The sequence below is a fragment of the Leishmania panamensis genome (assembly GCF_000755165.1).
Source record: "Leishmania panamensis strain MHOM/PA/94/PSC-1 chromosome 34 sequence".
Classification (NCBI taxonomy): domain Eukaryota; phylum Euglenozoa; class Kinetoplastea; order Trypanosomatida; family Trypanosomatidae; genus Leishmania; species Leishmania panamensis.
The window spans coordinates 1,362,166-1,386,043 of NC_025881.1; the positions used below are offsets into that span (position 1 = coordinate 1,362,166).

The 23,878-nt window shown below is 54.9% G+C and overlaps 7 protein-coding genes and 1 pseudogene across 7 annotated transcripts, besides 2 other annotated features; all 8 read right to left on the bottom strand.

Annotated features, from left to right (window-relative positions):
* Positions 1 to 2,194: 2,194 nt before the first annotated feature.
* LPMP_343540 lies at positions 2,195 to 2,839 on the bottom strand (annotated as a pseudogene).
* A 747-nt stretch (positions 2,840 to 3,586) lies between these two features.
* Positions 3,587 to 4,031: a repeat region.
* An 88-nt stretch (positions 4,032 to 4,119) lies between these two features.
* Positions 4,120 to 4,906: a repeat region.
* A 138-nt stretch (positions 4,907 to 5,044) lies between these two features.
* Positions 5,045 to 5,806, bottom strand: LPMP_343550 (ribulose-phosphate 3-epimerase, putative; the record flags this gene model as incomplete). The annotated part of the gene is made up of 1 exon (XM_010704476.1): positions 5,045 to 5,806. One exon carries the CDS (start codon positions 5,804 to 5,806, stop codon positions 5,045 to 5,047), a length of 762 nt encoding a protein of 253 aa, XP_010702778.1.
* A 3,396-nt stretch (positions 5,807 to 9,202) lies between these two features.
* On the bottom strand, positions 9,203 to 9,964 carry LPMP_343560 (glycosomal membrane protein, putative; the record flags this gene model as incomplete). The annotated part of the gene is made up of 1 exon (XM_010704477.1): positions 9,203 to 9,964. The coding sequence occupies one exon, from the start codon at positions 9,962 to 9,964 to the stop codon at positions 9,203 to 9,205; it is 762 nt and encodes a 253-aa protein (XP_010702779.1).
* Positions 9,965 to 12,007: 2,043 nt separating this feature from the next.
* LPMP_343570 (glycosomal membrane protein, putative) lies at positions 12,008 to 12,685 on the bottom strand (the record flags this gene model as incomplete). The annotated part of the gene is made up of 1 exon (XM_010704478.1): positions 12,008 to 12,685. The coding sequence occupies one exon, from the start codon at positions 12,683 to 12,685 to the stop codon at positions 12,008 to 12,010; it is 678 nt and encodes a 225-aa protein (XP_010702780.1).
* A 797-nt stretch (positions 12,686 to 13,482) lies between these two features.
* On the bottom strand, positions 13,483 to 14,511 carry LPMP_343580 (hypothetical protein; the record flags this gene model as incomplete). The annotated part of the gene is made up of 1 exon (XM_010704479.1): positions 13,483 to 14,511. The coding sequence occupies one exon, from the start codon at positions 14,509 to 14,511 to the stop codon at positions 13,483 to 13,485; it is 1,029 nt and encodes a 342-aa protein (XP_010702781.1).
* A 1,984-nt stretch (positions 14,512 to 16,495) lies between these two features.
* On the bottom strand, positions 16,496 to 17,818 carry LPMP_343590 (hypothetical protein; the record flags this gene model as incomplete). The annotated part of the gene is made up of 1 exon (XM_010704480.1): positions 16,496 to 17,818. One exon carries the CDS (start codon positions 17,816 to 17,818, stop codon positions 16,496 to 16,498), a length of 1,323 nt encoding a protein of 440 aa, XP_010702782.1.
* Positions 17,819 to 19,021: 1,203 nt separating this feature from the next.
* On the bottom strand, positions 19,022 to 21,550 carry LPMP_343600 (hypothetical protein; the record flags this gene model as incomplete). Its single annotated transcript, XM_010704481.1, has 1 exon — positions 19,022 to 21,550. The coding sequence occupies one exon, from the start codon at positions 21,548 to 21,550 to the stop codon at positions 19,022 to 19,024; it is 2,529 nt and encodes an 842-aa protein (XP_010702783.1).
* Positions 21,551 to 22,600: 1,050 nt separating this feature from the next.
* Positions 22,601 to 23,767, bottom strand: LPMP_343610 (hypothetical protein; the record flags this gene model as incomplete). The annotated part of the gene is made up of 1 exon (XM_010704482.1): positions 22,601 to 23,767. One exon carries the CDS (start codon positions 23,765 to 23,767, stop codon positions 22,601 to 22,603), a length of 1,167 nt encoding a protein of 388 aa, XP_010702784.1.
* Between the last annotated feature and the right edge of the window lie 111 nt (positions 23,768 to 23,878).

A 23,878-nucleotide genomic window follows, 5' to 3' on the forward strand; every position in this document is an offset into this window, starting at 1 on the left:
CCTTCACCTGAGCGAGCTGCAGACCGACTGCAAGTGGGCAGATGAGGAAAGAAAAAGCGTCAATGATATTAACCACACTAACCAGCACGCAGGGGACATTGAAGGTCGTTGGTGTCGTCCTTGGATCAGTGTGTTTATCTGCGCTTGCTTTTGGCTGCGTGTTGCGTGCGAGACTACTGTTTCTCTCTTTTTTGGGGGGAGGGGGGAGGGGGGGAAGGGTGGAGAGAGCGAGGGGACTAGCTCACAAAGCACACATGGACGGGTTCATGCCCATCCTGCGGCAAACAGAAACCCCTGCTAGTCCATATCAACAATAAAAACAAACAAAAAAAGCAAAACGTAATGGAGTGAGAGGTGATGCGGACACCCAAACACGGAAAAGAGAAAGAAGGAAAAGGTGAAAGACAGCGGGGGGATGGGGGAGGACGCGCCGGTCAGAGAGAGAGAGAGCGAGAGCGAGAGCGAGAGAAAAAAGTGGTGGTAGGAGCCGCCTCACTGAAAAAAAAAGCAACACTTTTCTGCGCGTCTGTGTGATTGCTTAAGAAATTTGCAGCTGTGAAATGAAAAGGTGAAGTACTTTTAATGAATTGTTTAAGAGTGGGTCTCCTTCGGTGGTCGTACCTGTGCAGAAGGCACCTCCTCATCACCAGCACCTTTTCTGTTGTCACGAACATCAAAGCAAAGAAGCCAGAGAAGAAAAAAGAACTTCAGGTTTTAAAGGGCAGATCGAGCGCGAAAGAAAGCCAAAGGGGCATGGGAGGGAGGGAAAGGGAGGTCGACAGAGCTGTAGAAGGAACCGGTCACACGCGTACACGCCAGCCATCGCTCCTCTCAATCCCTTTCAACTTCTCCATCTCCCTTGGCTGTTTCTCCAGCATTGCCTACTTGGCCAGTGCTGCTTCTGGTGACACACTCCCTCCTCTCCTGCGCCTTCTAGAAGAAAGGGAAGCAGGAAAAGGGGATGAAAATTACCAGGTGTTTATCGCGCAACTAATCATGTATGAGCGACAGGTTTGAGCGGGGAGAAAGGGGAAGGGAAGTAGACAATTGAGAAAACAAAAAAGAATCCCCAATAGTAGCACGAGCACAAACGTAAACGGGAAAAAAAATGCCAATACGTGAAGAACAACAACAAAAAGAAAAATGGCGTTGACAAAACGACGAAAGGCAACCGGAGAGATCAGACGCACGCACGCACAAGTTTTGCTTTCATTTTCCTCCTTGCTGCTCTGCTGGTGCGTGCGCTCACGGTTGCGTGTCGGCCACTGGCGCACGCTGTAAGTGCTCTGTTGTTTCTCTTGTCTTCTTTGTTGTGTGCGTTTCTTTGTTTTCGCTGCCTTCCGTATCGGCTCGCTCGTGTGCAAAGTCGTCTGTCGATAGAGAAGGGGGGGGGAATGTCACACCAATAGTGAAAGAAAAAATGTGTTAGAGAGAGACACACACACACATACTGACAATTTGTCTGTGCTCTCGTGAGGAGAGAGAGAGGGAGAGGGGAGAGGGGGAGAGGAGTAAAAAAAGAAAACGGAACACAAAAGGGTACATGACTGAGATCAAACCCACCTGTCCACTCATACTGAGCGAATAGAAAAAAAATACACACCCACACAGCAAGCGAAACAAAATACAGAGAGGCAGTGTGCCGCTGACAAGTGCAGAGGGTTGGCTGGCCATAAGCCAGAGAGAGAGAGAGAGGCTCGCTCATACAAAGAAACAGAGCTACCCACACACTACGGCGGAGGAAGGGGGGACACAGTGCTTCCCAAGAGCAAACAGCTTGACGGCAGCAGCCTCGAAACTCCATCGACTCCGCACCCAACAACAACAAAAAAAAACATAAAAGGCGCTGAGCGGGCTTCCGCCACGCATGCGCTCCTTGACGTCAAACGCATCACTTCTCTCTCCTGTTCTCCGTCGTCTACCTCTCCGCAGGAAGGATGTGGCGCCCTTCCACAAGGACACCACAATGGCGCCATCACACAGCTCAAGCCCGGTACGCCTCAGAGGTGAGGTCAAACTTTGTATTGAAGTCAGTCAGCACATTCTTGACAATGCGGCCTACGGCGCTGCGCCTCAGCAGCAGCAAGATGTAGCTACCAACGCCGGCCATCAGGCAACCGCCAGCAGTCCCCTTCCGCCTTAATGACTCCTGGGGGAGGTTGAGCTCAGGGGTGGGCATGCGCATGGCGTCACGCTAAGGCTGGGACAGCGGGCAGCTCGGCTCCGACAGCCCAGTGAGCTTGATGGCGCGCACCTGCTCGGCAGCGTTGAAGACGCTGCGCTTGTGCTGGAACTGCGTAATAACTGACTTAAACTCGGCCATGAACTTGACAGGGTCGTCCGTTGTGAGTTTCGCGAGGTAACAGGCTATGTGACTGTGTTTCAAAGATTTGCCACTTAGCATCGCCTTGCAAACCGCCTGTTCAGCGCCCTCAATATCGATGCGGATTGTGTTGTGGTCGTTGCTGTGGTCAAAGGTGGTCAGCTTGTGCCTCACCAAGTTGATGAGCAGGAGACATGCACCGGGACCGGTAATGTTGCCAATCTTGTGCTTTTTGAAGGTGAGGGTGTCGTAGTCAGGCGCCATAAACTTCCCCTTGATAGCGTGCACGCACTAGAACTCGCCAATAATGTCAATGTTCACTCCGCAGTGCTTGGTCTCAGTGAGCAGCGCCTCTTTTGTGTGCCTCACCTTGTCAGCCCGATTGCTACAGCACCATTTCAGATAGTGGCTTGCCTGCTTAGACGGGCACGCCTTGTCGGTGCCGAGACCGAAGGAGCGGATGGCGTTCAGCAGACCTGTATCACACGACTCGGAGGCGCTCACGCCTAGGCCCATTGGCAGCGCGTCGTTGGAAATAAGGCACACAGCCTGTAGCGCCGGGTCACTGAGTTTCTTTTCGAGGCTGTTCAGCACGATGTTAGGTGCACCTCTAGCAAAGATGAGCGAGTCCTTGAAGTGGTTCTCTTCCCCGATGAGAGTTACCTCGTAGTACCTACCCCTCGTTGCAGCCCAGCGCAGCTTCGCAACTTTGCACCTCGCGGAAGGCACAGAATGCAAGTGGCACCCTTCACGCAGTCCACTGGGATCCACTTAGCCTCTCATATACACGGTGTGCTTGCCGTAGGAGTTCACACCGCAAGGGGCAATGGCGACGAAACGCAACATTATCTCACTGGGGCCATCTTCAACAGCGCCATAGACTTCGGTTACAACCTAGCCGAAGTACTCCCCCTTCCTCCAGTGCAGCTGTCCGGAAAGAAAGATGAGGATCCTCGGCACTTCGTGTGTGTGTGTGTGTGCGTGTGCGTGCGTGTCTGATCTTTTTTATCGTTGTTCGTTTTGCGCGCAGTACAAAACAAATGAAGATCAGGAAAAGCACAGCCGCTCCAGAGCCGAACACGGAAAAAGTACCGCCCGATTCGATGTCCGCAAAGCGTGGCTTCACTTTCTGCCCGCCATGGAATTCAGGAGGCAACACACACAGAAAAAAGAGGCCAGCGAGTTAGTACGTGGGTCTAACTACAGATGCCCAGGAGAGAAACTGCTTTTCTCGGAGGGTGACCGCTCTCTCAGCGAAGAGGTGCTCCGCTCCGCTCTAGACCCAGCCTGTCCCACGTCCGCCTCGGGGTGCGGAGCAGCGGTCGACACGCGCATTGCTGTAATGCGCCGACTCGGCGATGCGAGCACAGCCCCTGCCTCAAACTCCAACCACCCACCCACCTGCTCTGCAGACCGCCTCACAGATGCTCCTGCGGTGCCGGTCGCCACCTGGTGCATCCCTCGGGGTAACACGCAGGCGTTCCACACCAATAGACGGCGAGGGCAGGGTGGGGTGCATTCGAGTCAGGTCCGCACTCTGCCCGTCATGTGGACGGCACAAGCGGGTCCACTGTCGCAGGTCTCTCCGACGCAACGCCGCCCAGGACCTGACCACTGACGTTAGCAGCGATGCATCGCCCTGACTGCCCCACGGGGTGAGGTACTCAGCCCTCATACCGCGGTGAGCGAGACCCCGGCACCAGGGGAGCCAAAACATCTTTTCCAGTGTGTCACTTCTGCTCTTCAACACGCAATCCTACCACGCACCAGTCTGCTGGCATGCGCACGCAGCTGCACCTCGCCTGCCTCCTCTGCGGCATCCCGTGGCATGGCGTGGGGGTTCCTTCTCCTGGGGTGTGGCGGGCCCGGTGGTGTGATCCGGGGCGCGCCCGTCGTGCTCCCGGCACCCGCGCCACCCCAGCCCACCCGGACGGCTGCAGGAGACGCCGCATGTCCTGCACCCGCGTGCCTTGCTGCTGATCCGCCTGTGCCTCCTCGCGCCCTTTACGCCCATAACGCGTGTGCGCTGCTGGTCCCTGCATGGCTTGCCTGGGTGTGCCACACCGTGCCGGCCGCGGGTGACACCTGCGGGGCACGGTTGCCGGTTGGCTTCGTGATGCGTGCGGGATTGGGTGCCAGACATGGCGGCCGGCACCGGGTCTCATCCCCCCCCCGCGAGGCGGGCAGCAGGCTCGATCGCGCAGCGGCCCCCTCGGTGCCTTGGGGACGGTGCCCCTGCCGCAGATGAGGTGGTCGGGCGTCACGGCAACACCAACGCGGCCCCGCCCGCGCTGCGCCATGCCGAGGCGCCGCCATCGCCTGCACATGGCAAGGGCGTGTCGTTGAGCCGATCGTGCTGGGCGGTTCCGGCCCGGTTGGGTCGTCCTTTCGAGTCCCACATCCGCTGGTTCGAGTCGGCGTCCATTCTAATAACGCGAGGTCTGAGCGCGACGCAGCCTGGTGTCTCATGGAGAACTGCTCGTGCCACCGAGTCACTCTGTCGTGCGCAGCCAGACGCGAAGTGTGTCCGTCTAGAAGGGCAATCACAGCAAGGCCACACCGTCTTTGCTTCAACCGCGTCCTGAAAGATGGAAAGGGCAGTGAATAAAGGTACGGAAAGTGGGCAAACACTGTGGAGTCATAAAGTAGCGCGATGCTCGGCGGGTAGGCGCATCAACACTCCAAAACAACTGCTCAACTATGGTGTTCGGAGCATCGTAACTAAAGATGGCTCGAAGCGCGCAGTGTGATGTGCTTCTGAATGCTGCTACGGAGCTTCTCCATGCTGCCCTTGCGATCATTCGACTTAAACACAGCACGGCCAGGCACAATCGCGTTTGCGCCGGCCGCAGCAACGAGGTCAATAGTTTCCAGTGTAATGCAGCCGTCCACCTGAATCAGAAGGTGCGGGTAGCGCTGGCGCAGCAAGCGTACCTTTTCCACCGTCTCCGGCTTGAACGTCTGCCCAGCGAACCCGATTTGTACACACATAACAAGCACCATATCTACTTCGCCTGCATCGATGAGGGGGAATAGCCTTTCCGCCAGCGTATCAGGACGAAGAGCAACCCCAGCAACCATGCCTGCCTTGCGTACTTTGCGGCATACGGCAACAGGGTCCTCGGTAGCCTCGTAGTGGAAAACAAACGTCGACGCTCCAGCCTTCGCAAACTTGTCAACCCAGTGTATGGGATTCGAGATAATCATATGACAGTCGAGAAAAGTGTTGGGCAGGTGCTTACGCAAATCCGAAACCGTTGCGGGGCAGAAGCTAAAGTTCGATGCGAAGTGACCGTCCACAATGTCCACGTGAATCCAATCAGCGCTGCCACCATTCTCAGACAGCACGTCCAGGGACTCCAGAAGTAGCTTTGTCTGGTCCGCCACCATTAGCGAGGGCGAGATGATGGGGACAATGGGCTGCCTTTTGTCGCGCCCATTCGGGTAGGTGGACTTGTCCTGGTGGTTAAACTTCGTCGCCATTATGAAAGTGAAGTGCTGTACGGCAGGGTGTGAGGGCAAAAGAAAAAGAGCAGAGATGGAGTGGGCGCGGGAAAGAGAGCGCTGCAGGCTATGGGGGTTTTTTTTAGAGAATAAGGATTGATAAAGCGCAAGCAAACCCAAAGTGAGAAACGCAAATAGACCGTAAAAGAGAACAAACGAGCCCGGAAAAAGAGCCCTGAGGAGGACAAAAAGCAACAGAAGAGATGTATGGGGCAGGCGTACAGACGCCTTTTGTTTGCCTTCTGTATGTCACACACACACACACACCGATATAGACGGCGCAGCGTTTCTTTCTTTCCCTTTTCGGTAGAAGACAAAGAAGGAGTCTGGGAGAAACGCTGAGAAGAAAAGCAAAGGGAAGCCAAAATAGGGGGAGGGGTACAAAATGGAACCCACACACAGAGAGGATGAAGAGACGGAAAGATGCACGGAGCGAAGTTGCACGACAAAATTTGCAGGCACTAAAGACAGAGGAGGGAGAGGAACCGAAAAAAAAAGAAAAAGGTTGGCGAGAAGATGCAGAGAGAGGGTACGTCGGTGGGTGAGAAAATGGAAAGACGACGAAGAAAAGAGCCTAAGCAATTGAGGAGAGAGAAGAGAAGAACGCACCAAATTCTTTGCGAGTGGGTCACCCTAGGAGAACCTAATCCGTTGTTTACAGCCTAATGTGCCAATAAAATCCCGCGCTGATGAGAAAGCTACCACTACGATCACAAAAGGCAAAGGGGAAAAAAAGAGTAGAAGAGAGAGGAGCAACAAGGACGAGCGGAAGGCAGGCCTTTAAGATAGCATGAAAGCAAGCGAGAGGAAAAATCAATAATACTGGTAATCAGCAGTAATCTGGGAAAACGAGGAGAAAGGCGATGTATATATGTATATATATATACACACACACACACCATGCAGCAAGAGACAAAGAGACGTGGCTACTTTGTGTCCAATAAACCCCAAAAAAAATGATTCCCACTTTGACCGCTCTCTTCTTTTCTGATGGCAGCGTGAGACTACGAGGCGAGCGTTGCAGAGAGCGAGAAGCGAGGAGGCTGAGGAGTGAGGAAAAGCAATGCGAGGTTGAAGAAACAGAGGCGATGAGGCAGAAGCAGCACATGCGCTAACGAAGGAAGGTGAAAGCCGACGTGACGACGTGACGAAGCGACGCCAGAAGCAAAACATGACGTGCATCGTGAGCGGAAACACAGTACCGCTTTCATGTTCTTGTCATCGATCAGAGAAAAAACAAAAAGCAGCCGCGATCAAGTATGTCGACTGTCGCCTGGCGCTAACAAGGCCCGGCACACCACTTGCCGCTCGATTTGCTGTAACCTACTTCATTTTTTTTCTGTCGGCGTGTTGCATACGAGATCGATAGGGAAATCGTCCTCACGCACGGGATGTGGTATCCCCGCTCAGTTGAGCTCTGTTGGAGTGTCCTCTCTCTTATTTTTTCTCGCTCGTGGGTGTGGTCGATGGTTGGAAGAGCGCAGACACTCACAGACTTGCCCAGAGCATGGCAGCAATGAAAAGAAAATAGCCGATGAGCAAAAAGAAGTGGCACGGATCGAAACGGGGGAGAGTGTCACCGCAGTTTGGCAGCCGTGTGCCTGCGTGTGCCGCTTCTCTCCTTTTTTCTTGCCTCACCCCGGTGCTACACTGATGAGCGCACACGCATTCACAGATGCTCCCCCCCCCGCCTACAAGTCCTGTCTCTCTCTCGCTCGTGGGATAATACTGTGGCTTTATTAAGGCCAGCGGGAAAAAAAGGGAAGGTGGATGAAGTGGGACCGTCAAACACTACCAAAAGAAAAAGCTCGAGTCACATCGAAGGGGAAGTTGGTTAGGGGTCTGCTACACAACAAGAGAAAGAGCAGGCCCTCGACCACTTTGGAGCGAAAAGGGAGGCATCAGACAGGCTCACCTTTGAAAGAAGGGAGACTACCTCTCTAGGAGATTATACGTTTCCTGTTGAACCTCCTTTTGTGGTTACTGAAACTTGACTCCTTTTCCCCATTTACATCCCTCTACTCTCCGCTTCGAACGCTTCCCACAACGTTCCATGCGACGTGCGCTCGCATCCTTCCTTCTCTTTCTCTAGGTCGCGTTCTGTTAAGTTGTGAGTGCGGGGAAGAGAGAGAAGAGAGGACAGGAGAGGTCAGATGAATGGCGTTGGGAGGGGGTGGGGTGTATCAAAATTAGGTGTTCCCCCTTCTCTGCGTCTCTCCGTCATCTCCCCATTCACGAACTCATATGCCTGTGCGTATGCGTACTGGGTGAAGATGTCGAGTTCATCCTTCGCTCTCTTTCACGTGTATGAACGTTTCTGGGCGCGGAGCGCGACAGCTTACACTGCCCCCCCCCGCTCCCTTAAGAATTACAAAACAGAGGTGCGCTGACACCAGTCACTTTCCTGTAGCATCTCTCCCCTTTTTAAAAAAATAATGTTGGACGTTGCTGTGTTATTGGGGGCGGATTTCTTTCGCTACGCTTAATTGCTTCCTTCCCCCATTTTTACGGCCTTTGATTTGCGGTGTGTGTGGATGGGTGACCTGAATGCTGAAGAGAGTGTTCAGCAGAGCGCGCTCAACGCAGCCAGCAAGAGAACAGGCACACACCTACGCGCGCACTGATTCTCACTGTAGAAAGAGCGAAACTGAGAGGAGGGGAAAAAAGGCGCACGGCTCCAGGGGGGAAGCGGCAATGAACTTCGTACAGTCTCTGCCCACCACCCTGAAACCGAGAATCCCTCGTCTTATATATCCTTGATAATCTGAGTGGCGATGAAAAAAACACATCGACATCATCGGTGCTAAGAGCCACAAAGCAGAGAGAAGCATCGCAGCTCGCCAGTGAGGGAGAGGAGAGGTAGAGGGTTGGGGCCTCGTCTCAGACCCACGGTGCAGTTTCTTCTCGTCCGGCGGTTGCAGCCGATAGCGCAGCGTGTTCTTGTCCCCGTGATTCAGGCTCCGCTCGCGCACGAACACACGTCGCGTGTATGCATGTAGTTGCTCGCAACTGCATTCACAGATCGTGCATGGCAGAGCCTCGAGAGGAGACACTTATGCGAAACGGGGTGGAAACAACAGTGCAGTGGCTTGGACGAGGAAGGCTTATTAGGAGCCACGCGCACGCTGTTCTTATGTCCTCTGGTCGACTCACTGAATAATGCAAAGTGGGACCCCTTTCAGCCAACATCTGCTGACTCTCGCAGCATGCTCGCGCAGATGTACCGACCACAGGCAAAGAAAAGGGCGACGAAGGCAGCAACGCTGTGCTACACCCATTTGTCCTCTCCTCCCTCTCTTCCAGGTGGCCTTCGCTCTCCCCACATACCTGTCCTTTCTCCCCTTCCCCCATACGCTTCTGGGCGGTCAGGCACGCTTACAGGATGCTCATCATGAAGCCAGGGACAGAGGCCACGAGCCCGATGATACCCTGCGGGGTACTGGGTACCGCAATCAGCGGCGGGGCAAGGGAGGTGATGACATCGACCACGTTGCCTGATTGGAGAGCAGCGCTGAGGTACTTGGGGCCCGCTGGTGCAGAGCTTTTGAGAAGAGTGTAGCAGAACATGCTCTGAAGCACTCCGTCCGCCACGCTGAGGACCTTGCGGCGGTGGTCCTTCGCCTTCTCCTCGTTCTGGCTGTCCTTGACAGCATCGTAGCTGCTGCTCTTCAGTAAAAGGTAGTTCATGATGAGGCGCGCAATGTTTGACCAGAAGAGAAAGACAAAACGAATGCGGTTGAGGTGCTTGCCGAGGACAGGGTCGAGCATATTGGACTTGGAAGCCAGCACAAGCTCCTCGCCGATAAGGAAGACAGTAAAGAAGGCGGTGGAGATCGTCTTGCAGATGCCAACCAGTGGGTTCGGGTGGCTGTTGAGAGCACCCGCGATGCCGCTGTATGTGAGGGCCGGGGCGACGACGAGCCACTGCGAGAAGCGGGTGATGGTACGGTAGTGAGCAGCGATGTGAAGGATAGTGTTGAAGTGCGCAGACAGCTCCGGGCAGCCGGCGGCAGCAGCAGGGCCTGTCAGGGCCATCGCACTGAACTGCACGACCGACATGACACGGTCGCGGTTCGACACATTCCCTATGTAGTCGTTGAAGGTCGCGACACGTTGTGTAACGGAACTGTTGGACATGGTGCTATAGGCGTAGAACGAGAGTCGATGCACGTGTGGGTAGAGGGAAAGAGCGAAGGCCAACAACGGAGAGCTAAACGCGGTCGTTCAAAGACAGAGAGACGAGAAAAGAAGGAAGGCTACAGGAGAAAGCAAAAAGAAGAACGCGCAAGGCGGTGTTTGTGTTTTGTGTGTGGAACGGGCGGGGTGGAGAAGGAGGAGGAGGAGCACGTACAAATCGAGAGACGAAAGGAAACAGAAGCAAGAGCACAGTTTCGCAAGACTCAATGGAACACATGCGGTATGCAGCCAGCACACACAAAACTGTCCGGAAAGAACAGAGTAGTGACAAAGGGGACCCACGGACAACGGAGAGCGCTTGACTTAGAAGACCACACCCACACGCACGCCCCGTGAGAGCGTTGCGCCACCTTTGAAGTCAATTTCATTCTTCACGTTTTGCAATACGCAGAGGAAGAACAAAAAATCATTTTTCTTTGCTGCCAACCTGACCGCGGCCCTGCACTGTGGAAGAGCTCCTTGTGTGCGTGGCCACAGCCGTAGTTCGAGAGAGGCCCGAGGCGGAAAGGAAGAGAGAGAGAGAGCGAACTCTGCACCACTTTTTTTTTGTATGTGCTGCTGCTTCTCTTGCGGCTTCCGCCACTCTTCTCCGCAAACAACATCACTCGCCCAGAGCACACAACCGGTTCGTTGTGTTGCTGTTTTTCTTTTCATCATGTAGCCCTTTTTATTTTGTTGAGTATCCACATTTTCTCGTCGCTGCTTCACGAACAAACGCATGTCTGTTATCCTTTAAAGAGGTCCTTTTTTTCAATTATTCTTGGTGTCCCCTCTACACCTCCGGCACCTTCTCACATCACCAGCACCGCCCACATGCACATGATGACGACAACGTCGATATTCTTCAACAATGGAGAGAAAGGACGGCGAAAAAGTGAGAGTGAGACAGCGCTTCTTGGGCAATGGTGAATAGGACATGAGTCAACATCATGTCCGCGCACCCGCATCCCAATACACGCGCATACTTGCCCTTACGCACACTCTCCGGCATTGACGTATGTGGGTATGCCTCTTGTTGTTGCTGCCGCTTGTACTCCTCAGCTTCCTGACCAACAAGGAGCTCTCGAGGGAACACACACCGCCATTCATGGACACGAGGAGACGACATCAACAAACAGGTCAGGGAAAAAGAAGTAAAAAAGGCGTATTTTTTTCTTTCGAGAGTGTTTGCGTTGTTTTTTTTTATTTGGCAGGTTCTTTTGGAGAGCATCATCACACGCAGCCCTAGAAGGCACTCACACACACAGAGAGAGAGAGAGAAAGAGAGAGGCGCACATACATAAATCCAGATGCCAAAGAGGCGCTCAACCCAAACGATACGCATGCGCGTGTCGAGCCACGTGTGTACACGTGCACAAGTCGCGAAAAATACGAAGAAGGAAAAAGAAACGAGAGGTGGGGAAGAGAAAAGAGAGTTAGGCAAGTAAAAGTGAAGAAAATAAAGAGAACGTTTTCAGTGTTCTTGATGCGTCTTTCGCTCATTTCATTGTGTGTGTGTGTGTGGCCTCTCATCCTCTGTCTACCTCTGTGCGTATCTGGAGAATGGGTGTTTCGTTGGCTGGGGCAGGGGTGGGTGCACATGGGGGAAAAGTACCGTAGTTCGAAAGGAAGTAAGGAAACGCACGACACACACCCGCACACACGCGCGCAGCATCTACAAGAAACGAAGTGAGAAGAAAAAAAAACAGAAACGCATAGATCAGCAACGAGAGAAGAGACAAAGTACTGGATACGCAGAAGTGGGGGGGACAGGAGCGGGATACAAGCTCTCACCCTTTCTCCTGTCTCTCTCCTCCATTGGTCAAGCATACACAATTGCGCCGCTAGAATTCTGCACATGCATGATGGTATCACGGCAATACTCCTACAGCGCGCTTGGTGGGACAACTCTAGTGCCTATATCTCCTTTCTTGAGAACGGCTCTGGCGTTCCTGCTACACTGTGTCTGTTGATGCGGTGCGTTGCGTGGGTGTGCTTTGATGTTCAGTAGAAATCGCACATGGACGCGATAAACCCGAGTGCGCCGCGGATAGTGTCATTCAGCTCGAGACACTTCGGTGCGATGAGCTGCAGTGTCTTGTGCAGCGGCATCAATGGGCCGCTCACATCCTCCAGCAGCTGAGGGCCACCCTTCGGGAAGCACGTCAGCGAGAAGACCAAGAAGCAGCCTAGCTTCACCGTGGTGATCATCTGGCGCTTATGCTCCTCCGGCGTGTTCTTCTTCTGGGTCATCACGTACGCCTGGCGCATCAAGCCGAGCAGCAGAGTGTAAAACCAGCAGGTCACGGCACAGCCACCAAGGCGGCTCAAACGGCTCGGGTACACGTTGTGGCTCGACAACACTGCCGTGTTCTCAAAAAAGCAGAAGCACACGTGAAAGAAGTGGCTCAGCTGGTCCACGCGGTCGAGGAGCACGTCACCCTTAGGCTTGGAGAGCGCCTCCAGCGTTGGCTTCGACAGAGCGTTGAAGAGAAGACTGAGACGCGTGATGGCACGGTAGCCGTCCGCCATGGTCGAGAGGCTCTTCAGAGATTTGCTCAGAGAGGTGCAACCGGCGTCGTTGGCGGGTCCAGCGAGGGTCATGGGGAGGAACTGCACGATGGCCATCACCTTATCACGGTCGCCCGTGTTAGCAAGATACTGAAAGATGGAAGCGGACATGACGATGACGGGGGGTGTAGGGATCAAGTTGATTTTTGCTGAGTGTGGTAGAGGGGAACGACACGCCAAGAAGAGGAAAACGACGAGCTCGGTCAACCACAAAGAGACAAAAATGCAAAAAAGAGTAAAATGCACACGAGGAAAAGGAGAGAAGAGAGTGGCTACGGTAGCGGGATGGAGATTCCTCTTTTAGTTTCCTTTGCTTCTTGGCGTATAAAGCGGGGAGACGAAAAAGAGCAGCAGATAAAAGTCGACAGGAAAAAAAGGGGCGAGAGGAGAGAGGGAGGTGGAGGAAGAGGAGGAGGGCAGCACAGACACAAGCGGGGGTAGGGAGGCAACAAGGACACGCAGCGGCAAGAGGAGAGAGAGGCAAGGAAAGGGTGGATCTTGTGAGGCATCAGATCAGATAAAGCCGGTGGCCAAGAAAGCAAATTTACTCCGCAAGAGAGAGTATTTTCCGCACCAATGCTTGTCAGCTGCTCCCGAAAGTAGCGATCAAGTAGGGTCATTTCCTCTCCCTCACAAGCCCCACCCAAAGGGGTAGAGAGAGCAAAGTGCACTGAAGGCGCATAGTTTTTCGTGGGGGTGCAGCGTCCTTTGGAATACCTGTGAGGGGGGAGAAAAACCGGGGAGATCGTCCGCAACAATATGTGCGAACGAGCCAAAAAAAAAAAAGAAGCGCGTGCATCGCGCACAATACACCCTCGAGACCAACAGCAGGTCCACGACGCACGGCCTTCCACAGCCACTGCGAGGAAGTACTAATGACGCACACGAGTGCCCACCCCTTACCTCGATCAGAGGTACTTGCCGCGCATATTGGAAGGGCCGGCATCGCGCTGGTGACGAGTATGCCAGGGGCGCCAGTACGGGTCATACAAGTCGTGTGTCCGCTGGGCTGCATAGGGCCGATAAATTACGTAGCCCATGTACAAACCTGCGGCCGCCCCGAAGCCGGTAGAGAGTGACAGTAGTGCGCGCACCCCCCACGGAGTGAGCTGTTTGTAGTTGAAGCAAACGTATGCCGTTCCGCCGAGAAAGCCCGAGCAGAGGCTCGCGTTCAGGATGTGCCACCACGTGCGATGCGGCGAGGAAACATCACCTGTCCAGAGCATCATAAACAAGCTCGTCAAGGCGTCGCCAACCGGCATGCCGATGGTGCCCATCAGGGCTACCACACCGCTTTTGGCCACCGACGTCGTTATCTCGTGGAATGCGATGCCACCAAGCGTGACGCCGTTCAACTTTGCGTATGTCTTGTCCATGGTGCGGTACAGGTAGGCAGTCCGGCCGGCACCAAAGCAAAACCCCGCTGTCGTGCACACGCGCAAGTAGTAGACGAGACAAACCGACGGCTGATCAATCATCAAGTCCAGCCAGTGAATCTTCAGCTTCTCTCGCATCTCCTTCTGCTCCGTCCTCCACTGCTGGTAGCGTCGATCATTGGCGTAGTCATACCGCTGCAGAAACGACCTCTGCGCCTCACGAGCCTTCATGTGCACGTCAGCCTGGCGGAACTCATTTTCAAACCGATTCACAAGCGTGTCGATGGACTCAACGTCCATCGTTGAAGCTCGGCCATCACCATGGCGTCGTATCTTCTGCTCATCACGCATTCGATCAAACTGTGAGTACGGGACGCCACTGTCACCGTAGCCTCGGTCCTTGCCGGTGGCCGCGTTCTCAAACGACTCCGTATCCATAAGACTGCGAGAAAGCGGCACCTTCGCATCACTACCGCCAACGTCGCTCGAGTGGGATGGCGAGGCGTCGCTAGCGGAGGTAAACGGCTGGCGGCTGCGCTGAAACGGCCACCATGATAGCATTGCGTCACCCGAAAACCCGTGAAGAACGACAGCGAAGAAATATGAGAATCTCCTACTGGCGGCAAGTCGTGTAACGCTATAAGCGCGTTGGTGATGAGGTGAAAGTCAATAGTAGGTGAAGTGGCTTAGCGTTTGGAAAAAAAAAGTGAAACCCCCAAGAATACCCGCCAGAGGCGTTGAGAGTGGCAAAGAGGTGGAGGTGAAGCAGGGGTGCTGTAGGAAAGAGATCCCGCTTCAGAAGCGTTGCCTTCTTACTTTGTGCTCGAAGCTTTTCTGTCTTCAGGGAGAAACTATCGTACAGAGAAAGTCCCTATGTGCTGCGCCTGAGACGTTCGTTGGTCAATGCAGACGCCAAAGAGAAGACACATCGAACAAAAATGTGAGGGGAGAGCGATAAAGGGGGGAAACACGAGGCGCCCGAAAATAAAATCGAATTAGGGAAGACGTGGGAGGAGGAAGTGGCGGAGTAGAAGTTGAGTGAGTAAGTGAGGAATGCACACAAAGTTGAGCGACCGTCCATTTTGTCCGGTATCGTAGCTCTCCCCCGCCACTTTCTTCCAGCATAGCCCGAGGAAGAGGAATACAGAGCCTGAGAGCCTACCGAGGAGGAAAGGAGAGGGCAAGTCTGCCTTGTGCCCACATCCAGCTTCGTATGTATCCCCACGAGTACTGGAGACTTTTCGGTGGCCACATGCAAACAGAGTTGCATGAGCGTTTTTTTTTTTTTGCTTTCCATCATAGAGACGCATGAAAGCGTGAAGCGCTAGCCTCGTCTCTCTTTAATTTGCAGAAGCCGTGTTCACACCCTTGAGTGCATTTTCTGCTGGCGCTGTTTGGGAGAGATGTATTCTGGGCAATTTGTGCGATTCCTTTTCCATTCGCTGCGGTTCTGAGAGAAAAGGCGGGGTATATGGGGCCTTTGCCCCTGCTACCCTGGCCCTCTCCCTTACCACTGACTCGGCCACTGCGTGCTCCTCTGTCGGCCCCAGAGAACAGGGGGATAGACACATGCAGCGACTTACCTCTTCCTGCGGCAAAAACGATGTCGATCCCGCTCGCACTCCGCACATCGACACACTGAGCCGACAGTACGACACCCAACACACAACTGCGCGTACGCACAAGACGCACAAGAGAAGGAAAGAGGCGGAGAAACAACGAGCGTACAGAGTCTAACACATATACATAGAGTGAAAGGAGAGCCTGAGAAAGAGGATAGAGAAGAAGAGGAGGAGGAGGAGGGGGTGAAAATGGCAAAGACGGAAGAAAAACAAAAGGCAAGACCGTACAGGATGACGAGAAGACAACACTGCTGTTGATCAAAGACGCGCATGCACCAACACACGCATACACACACACACACAAAGAGAGACACGGACACAAGCAGACCCATAAATACCTGCACGCCCACACGCACACTACGGGAAAGGGTAGAAGTAAAACGAAGAAAACAAAACAAAAAAACAGACAATGACGCACAGCAGGGAGGGCTGTGGCTATACAGATGGCACAACGACGAGGCACAGAAGAGCGTGTTCCCATCACCAGAACAGGCAGAGAAACAAAAAGGCAAAAAGCGAAGCAAGCGCTAACGGAGAACAAGGCAGGAGAGAAGAAACATCGAAAGCGGAAAGGGAGGAGAAAAAAAAACAGGCAAGTAAACGATGCTCGTCAACGGGTGTGCGCATATGCAAAGAAACACACAGGTGGAGGGAGGAGTACAACGCATCGACTACACCAATGGTAGTAAGGGCGGGAAGAAAACCAAAACGCGCGCAGCATTCGTGCCCAATCCAGAGACTTGTGAGGCAGTGCTCCAGTCCTAATCAGAAATGAGGAAATAAGTGGAACACAGAGCACAGCGAAGACGACAAGCAGAAGAGGGACGCCTGCACAAATGGGAAGAACGGCACTTCTACTCAATTTGTGCTTGTTTTTTTTCTTTGTTCTTCTTTGATCCCTCTCTTTACCTCCGCGTGTCACCTCATTTGCTGAGATTTGATGCGGGCTTGCGAATGTGCGTCGGCGGCGCTGTCTTGGAGAGAGTGGCGCGCATCTCACTGTTCAATGCACGTAGGTCCTCGATTTGGCGAGTCAGATTGTTCTCCTCGGCGTCGAAGTTGCGCTTTGCGGCTCGTACGGCGGTCTCGCCTGACATCTGCATGCTGTCGTCCAAGAGGACAAATTCATTGTGCTTGCCAATGTACTGCGCCATCTTCGTCTCCATCGATTGCACAACGCTCTCCTTCTCCAGCACGAGCATGTTCTTGCGCGCTACGCTGGTGCGCATCATCTCGTTGTTCTTGTAGAGGAGGCGAAAGGTGTCCACTGGAATGCATTCAGCTTGAGGCAGTACCGCTGCCACGTCCTCCGGCTCCTCACGAGAGGCGGACGGCACCAACGCCGACTTGGCAACGTTGCGTTCAAATTCGCGCGCCAGTCGCATCTCATTCAGCGACTTTGTCACTGTATTCAAGCGCCGCTGCAGCTGCTGCTCACGTGCAATTTGCGCCTTGATGACGTTGTCCTGACGGCGGCAGGCCATCTTCATATCTTGTACGGCGTCGGAGAGGAACTCGCGATCGCTCTCCATACACGCCACACTCCTGTCGACTAGGGTTGATTCGCTTTCTGTCCTCACAACCAGCTGCAGCTTCTGGTTGTCCGTCGCCATGCGTTGCGCCTTTGCCTGCATCTCGCTGCACTCTTTCTCGCGTACCCGGCAGTCGTTGCGCAGCTGCATGTACTCCGTGCGACGCTCCTCGTTCTCCAGTATCTTCGCGCTCAGCGCGAGCACCACCTTCTCCAGCTTCGCAATAGTTGCTTTGCTGCTCTTGATTTCAGAGCGCAAAGACGCCTCCACAAGTGCCATGTCGTGGATATCCGCCCGCTCGCGCTCAATCTGGGAGAACTGCACATCACGCTTGCCGCCGTACCAGCCCGTTATGGTCATTACCGTGTCCAGCTCTTTCTTCGAGCTTGCAAGCTTGTTTGCCCGGTCGCGCAGCAGCTTCTCCTGCATGGCATTCTCGCGCGCCAGAAGCTGGTTGCGGCGACGCACAATCTTGAGCTGGTTCTCCATGCGCACGATGTTGTCCATGGCGTCCTCGGCAGCGATATCCTGTGGCGCAACTGCTGCCTTGTTGTATTGCTGAATCTGGTGGCTCACATCATCGTTTCGGTTCTGTTGCTCAACCGTCTCCAGTTCGGTGCCGAGAGAGTCCAGCCGAGCCGCGTACTGTTCAATCGCCTGCGTCATGCGCTGCAACTCCCGCTGCGCCACAGGATCCATCGTGGCAATCTCCATCTTCACCTCCTTGTGAGGGGAGGAGGAGGGGGAAGGGGCCTGAAGAGAAACCACGGCGTGCGCTTTGTGCTAGTCGATGCTCTTACTCGTGTCTCGGGGATCAATACTCAAAACGCACAAGGGCAGAACCCGCTTGGAGATGCGAGCAGCAGACAAAGAGGACGACAAGAGCAGCCGTCACGCTTATTAGCTTGTATTTCGCTTTTCTATCGAGTTTAAATTCGCGTTTGACGGAAGAAAGAAAGAATGACAGAGAAAGCGATCGTTAAAAGGCTTCGCAAAGGGTAAACAGTGATGCGGTGGTGGTAAATCTGGGATGGAGGAGTGGCGGGGGTGAGAGGGAGAGCAATAGACAAGCAAAGGGGGAGAGGGAGACGAGTGAAAAGACAAGGCGATGCCCGAGAATGGAGAGAAAAGGAGGATCGTCTCTACTGCAGCGAGGGCGTCGTCGCTGAGTTGTGCGCGGGCGAGCGTGTCTATCATAGGTGAGAGGGCTAGCTTTCGTTTCGCTCCTTCAACGAAAACCCAAGTAGGCACTCGGGTGTGCACGTGCAGACGAATGGTACACTGGGCTCAGCGCTGAACGGAGAGAAACGTGCTTTAGTCGAGTACGTTAGTAGTCGTTCGCTTAGCCCTAAGAAGGGCTGAGACAGAGGCTTTACCACTGTTTGGGTGCCTGGGGGCTCAATAGGCAAGCGATCGTCGTGGCTGGTTGTAATCATCGACAAGCTGCGTGTTTGGCGCTGCACGGCACGGAAGGAGTCGAGATTGAGTGGTGGAGGATGGGAGGAGTGCCACAGAAATGACAGAAATGTAAGGGGGGTGATGAAAAAGCACACGTAGGAGAGACACATGCTGGCCTTTGGGGAGGGGGGAGCAGGGCGGTGTGCAGTTGAGTCGGAGAACGCCAACGCGACGAAAGCTTCGGCATTTCGACTACTTCCACAATAGCTCCTAGCTGCACAGGGTGTGTGGAGGCGGGCAGGAAAGAAAAAGTGATGGATTGAAGAGGTCCTTTGCGCTAAGTAGGCGGCTCCTCGGACTTCAGCTCACTGCTACTTGAATCCCCCTCCCTTCATTCTTTTCTCTGTGTTGTTTCTTTGTGATGATCGATTCGCCTTCAGCAGCAGAAAAATGATACAGCTGCAGCACGTACAACGCCGTGAGACGCACCGCGGGGTCACAACTTCCCCCCTCCCGTCCTCACACAAGCAGCGGCATGGCAGGGAAGGAACGATCCTTGCTGAGGTTCTTTGCCCAGGGCAGTGCTGGACCAAAGGTGCGCCGACGCCATACATCGAAGCAACGCCGGCTCAGTCGCTCCCGCCGCAGCTGCATCAGAATGTCCCACGCGAGGTGAGCTCGACGCCGCTCCGCAGCACGAAAGCGCCACCGCCGAAAGCAGCCGAGTACAAGTGCTGTTTCACTGATCGTATCCGCCACATAGAGGTGTGTGCGCATCTGTACGCGCGTCTGCGCATGGTGGTGCCACTGTTGCAGCAAACTGCGCTTTCGCGTGCACTGCAGAGCCCTGGCTGCTCGCCGCAGCACCGCCCGTTCCCGCCAACGCTCGAAGCAGCCTTGCAGCAGCTGCACTCGATGCCTCAGGCGCGCTGTGAGACGGCTTCGCCAGCGTCGGAGTGCGCGGCAAGAGAGCTGATATATATGCAATTTCGACGCCACTGCAGCCGTCTGGCAATACTGCGTGGCCACCACCCAGTGAAACAGAACTTGCTGCTTTCGCTGCCGGCGCGCTCGAAGAGCAGCGAGGGCCTGCAGCCATCGGCACACGGCGTACGCGTACACGCACTGGAGATGAAAACGATCCGCTCGACGAGCTTGCCCGCGAATGCGCCAGCGATTAAAGCACTTGCGGAGCTGAGCCGCGCGTGCAATGAAACCCGCTGCGCTGGTCTTGTACTTGAAAACTCCTCTCTGCTTAACAGCAACAATGTACACACGAAGCGGGGTTCGCGATTGCCCCTCCATGACGCTGCTGGCTGCATCCACGCTCTGTGCAACGGATGCAGAGCGCTGCCGCTGATGCTCGGGGCAGCTGCGGTGGTGCTGTAGGGCCACACGTCGCGCACACCTGCATACCCGTCGTATGACATTGGCGCGCATCTGCTGGTTATAGTGCCACACAGCCAGATGCGCCACCAGCCGCCATTCCGTCCGTTGTCTCCACGCCAAAAAGAGGCGTCGTAAGAGCAATCGAGGTCCAACCGCGGTCACCACCACAGCGCTCTTGCCGGATACATGTGGTCTTCCCTGCAGAAGCGCTAGCACCTCTGAATCCCCACCATGTCCCTCAAGCAGTGCTTGGACGTGGTGCCGCCGCTGCCGAGATGCGGCGAACTGACTAGCAGCCTCATAAAGCGCGATGCGCTCACGATGCCAGGTGAAGGCTCGGAGCCAGTGCTGGAAACAGCGCTGACGTTGTGCTTGCTGACACGCGTCAAAGGCTCGACTTCGTTGCTGCAATAGCCACCTCCACGAGGACAGGACGATGTGTAGCGCCTTTCGGCTCCGCACATAACGCTGCCAATGCAGGATTATGCTCATCAGAAGAGAGATGCGCCAGCGTCGCTGCATTGCCGCCGCGCTGCTCCACCGCCGCAGCAAGCGTCGTTGGACGTAGTAGCGATAACGCACGTCGGCACCCACACGGAGAACCCGCCGTTTGCACACCTCAAGGTGTAGTTGACGAAGAAATACAGTTGCGATGGCGCGGTCCTTCGCGACGCGGAGAATGATCAGCGATACAGACGATCGCACAAGCTCTGCCTCGCTGTCAACAGGGTCTGTCATCGGTACGCCCACGCGACTACCTATGGAGGTCAAGGTGGCTCTGCCGCTCCGAGATGCGACCGCTGCGAAGCTTGCCAAGCTGGAAACCCGTTGCAGCGCTTTACGTCGAGTCGAGGTCGGTGAGGATGAGGGAATCCTTGCGACGACTGTAGCTTCAGTTGTTCTGGGGGGCAGGCGGTGCTGCATCCACACTCGCTGCTTTTCAAAGAGACCAGCATGGTGTGCCGCGAACAAAGCGCCAGAGAGGTTTCGCGCAAAATGGTCGGGCGTGCCCTGCAGCGCTGGTGTTGTGGGGTAGCGATCGGGTGGAAGAAATGGTCTGTCATGCACAAGCGCTGTCAACCCGGAATAGCCCATGGAACTGTGGTGCACTTCTGTAGAGACTGAGGCACCTCGCTGTGTGCCTGGAGATACCTTGTGCGCTGATGCAGTGGCGGACCTCCTGCGGAGCTTTGCGTCGCGAGTGCTGGGTTTCTGAGTCAGCACATGCCACACAGCCTTCCGGGTCAGCACATCCAGCCGGTGCACATCACGCACGGCTTCCTCCACGGACTCCTCTAACAACCGCAGAGAGACATGTTTGTCACCGACGAAAAAGTTGCGTGCCGAATTAGAGGTGAAACTTGGTGGAAAGGTAGTCCCTTCGCAGTGTATGACACGTTCGATGGACGCACTGCTGTAACTGCTGTTGTTATGAGAGGACTCACTCCGCTCCACATCTTGTGTGAGAACAGTACGTTCTACAGAGTCAGCGACGAGACCGTGAGGCTGTGCATCGTCCCCAGCCCTCGGAGAGGTAAAAGGAGCTGAAAACGGCCATGGAGACGGCCTGAACTGTCGTTGCTCCTCTGACAGAGCCTTTGCAGGTTCCGCATCATCGTCCTCGTAGAAGTTGCGAATGCGCACATGCAGGTGTCGCATTGTGGCGGAACGCCAATGAAACCCAGTATATGTACGTGTGTGGGCAGTACTGCTTCCAGCCGCTGCTGCTCACCCCTCACTACCCATCCAAGCGCTCGTGTGTCACCCGTGCTATGAGTCTGTGTATTTGAATCTCGTTTCGTGGCGGCCTTGCTCTTTTCGTTCTCGTATTGAGTCATCTATGGCATCGAGATAGCCAGAATCTATAAAGCACGGAGTAAGTGCGTCGAGTTGACAGCTGAGGAGCAGGTGGGGGAGACAAGAGCAACCAAACAAACGCAGCGTCATTGACGTACCGAGAGAAATAGTCCCTGTGTGACGCTACTGGTTTGGAGAACTCGAAATGCGCCTTCGCTTGCTGCCCACGACACAGTACGTCGACACGGTCCTCCTCCCATGGTGGGGGTATGGGATGCGTGATGTGTGCACGCGTTTGTGTTTGTGTTCGAGTTGAAGAGAACCAAAAGTAGAAGAACTGCGGGGAGAGCAGAAGAGGGGGAGAAGCAGGACGACGACTGCGCGCGCTACAGCACGAGGAGGCGAAGCAAAGAAATGCACGTCACCCACCCGGATTTGACGATAACCGAAAGCGGCATACCACCACAATACCGAGAAGAAACGAAACAGCGAATGTACCCGCTGAATGATGCAACGGAAGAAAGATGCGTATGTACGCACAGTACAGGACTATTGCTGCTAGAATAGTCCCTCCCTTCGAAACGGTTTCCTCTTTCGTAGCCGCTCCATGGCTTCACGAAGAGAGAGGCGAAAAAAAAAACACCACAACCACCCACCCGGAACCATGTAGAGGGAAAAGGGCATGGGACTGATCACATGCCGCTCGCTAGAAAAGAAGCAGTGTAACAAGCCACGGAGAAGAAATGATGACAAGATTATATGGAAATACATAACTTGCCTGGACAGTCATTTGACGGCACCCAAGCGCAACGCACTTCACAACTACTCATCACTACTACCACGGATGCATAACGTAGAGTGCCTCTCACTCGTTGAACCCTCGCCCTCTCCATTTACTCGCCCTCGAGCGTTTCATTCGACGTAAAGCGGCGGAAAGACAACAGGGGATGCAAAATGGACCTCTTGCGGCATTGTGCGCCACCCGCGAATCCACGATGGTGCCATAAGATGCGGCCGCGCGTTCTCCGCTACCACGTTGATGCGGTAAACGACCTCGCTCTGGGGCGTCATGTTGCTCCCGAACGCCATCATCAAGTGGGGATCGACCACCATGACGGTTCCCGGGCCAATTATGGGGGTAGTCGCGGTACTGCCTGACGTGGCCGCTCCTGCGAGGAGCGATTGGCCTACCACCGATGAATCAAATTGAAAGCGGCGCAGTTGATCGCGTATGTCAGCCTCCATGGGGGCAAAGGGGCGCCACAATCGCTCGGGACGCACTGAGTGAAGGTACTGGCGGCGTACCACGTGTTGGGAGTGGCGCATTACAAAGGGCGGGAGACACAGAGGAGTGGGGGTGTAAGTGAAGAGCACCATCGAGACCGCTGTCGCCTCACCGCCACCCTTACTGACGCGTGCGTTCGTGCGGATGCCAATCGTAGGAGCAAGGCAGTGGTAGCCAACAGGGTTGCCGTACGCCTCGCGCAACAGGGGTACATCACCAAATATGACGGGACGTGCCACACCACCCACAAGCTCTGCCAGCTGCGAGAGCGGCTTCACAAACTCCTCCGTGTCACGAATTACCGCCTCTAGCTGTGGGCTTGTCATCCATGCATTAGCGCGGTACTGGTCGATCGCCATGAGCATCTGCGGGTCTGTCTTGACTGTGCTCGTACAGCCTCTGCCTGACACCTTCTGCGCCTCCGCGGAGACCATTTCGCTCAGCTTCCACATCTCCTCCCTGTTGAGCTCCGAGACATCGCGGCCATTAAGAAAGGCCTTCGCCGCACGCCGCAGCCGCCGCTTATGCCGCCTCATGCCACGGTAGTAGCGTAGGATATACTGCCGCTTCTGCAGGTGCGGCATCAGACCGTCGTAAAAGGGGTCTGTGTACTTGGGCTTAGACTTCAAGAGGGAGTGGATGTTGGGCAGGTGCGCGAAGGAGCGGCGGCGCGCCGTGGTGGACGTCAAGGCCCCAGATCGGATGCGCTCCACCACGGAGTTGGAAAGCACATTTGGAACAATGGCGTAGCCGTGCTCCAAGAAGTGCTGCCGCGCAGCTAACGGCAACACCATGTGAAGGTGAAGTACTCCGCCGGGAAGGGGGGGAGTGGAAAGGGGGAGGAACGGGGAACACCTACCGCACCAGCGTGTTGGGTCTACCCTCGAGAGCAAGACAAGGCAGAG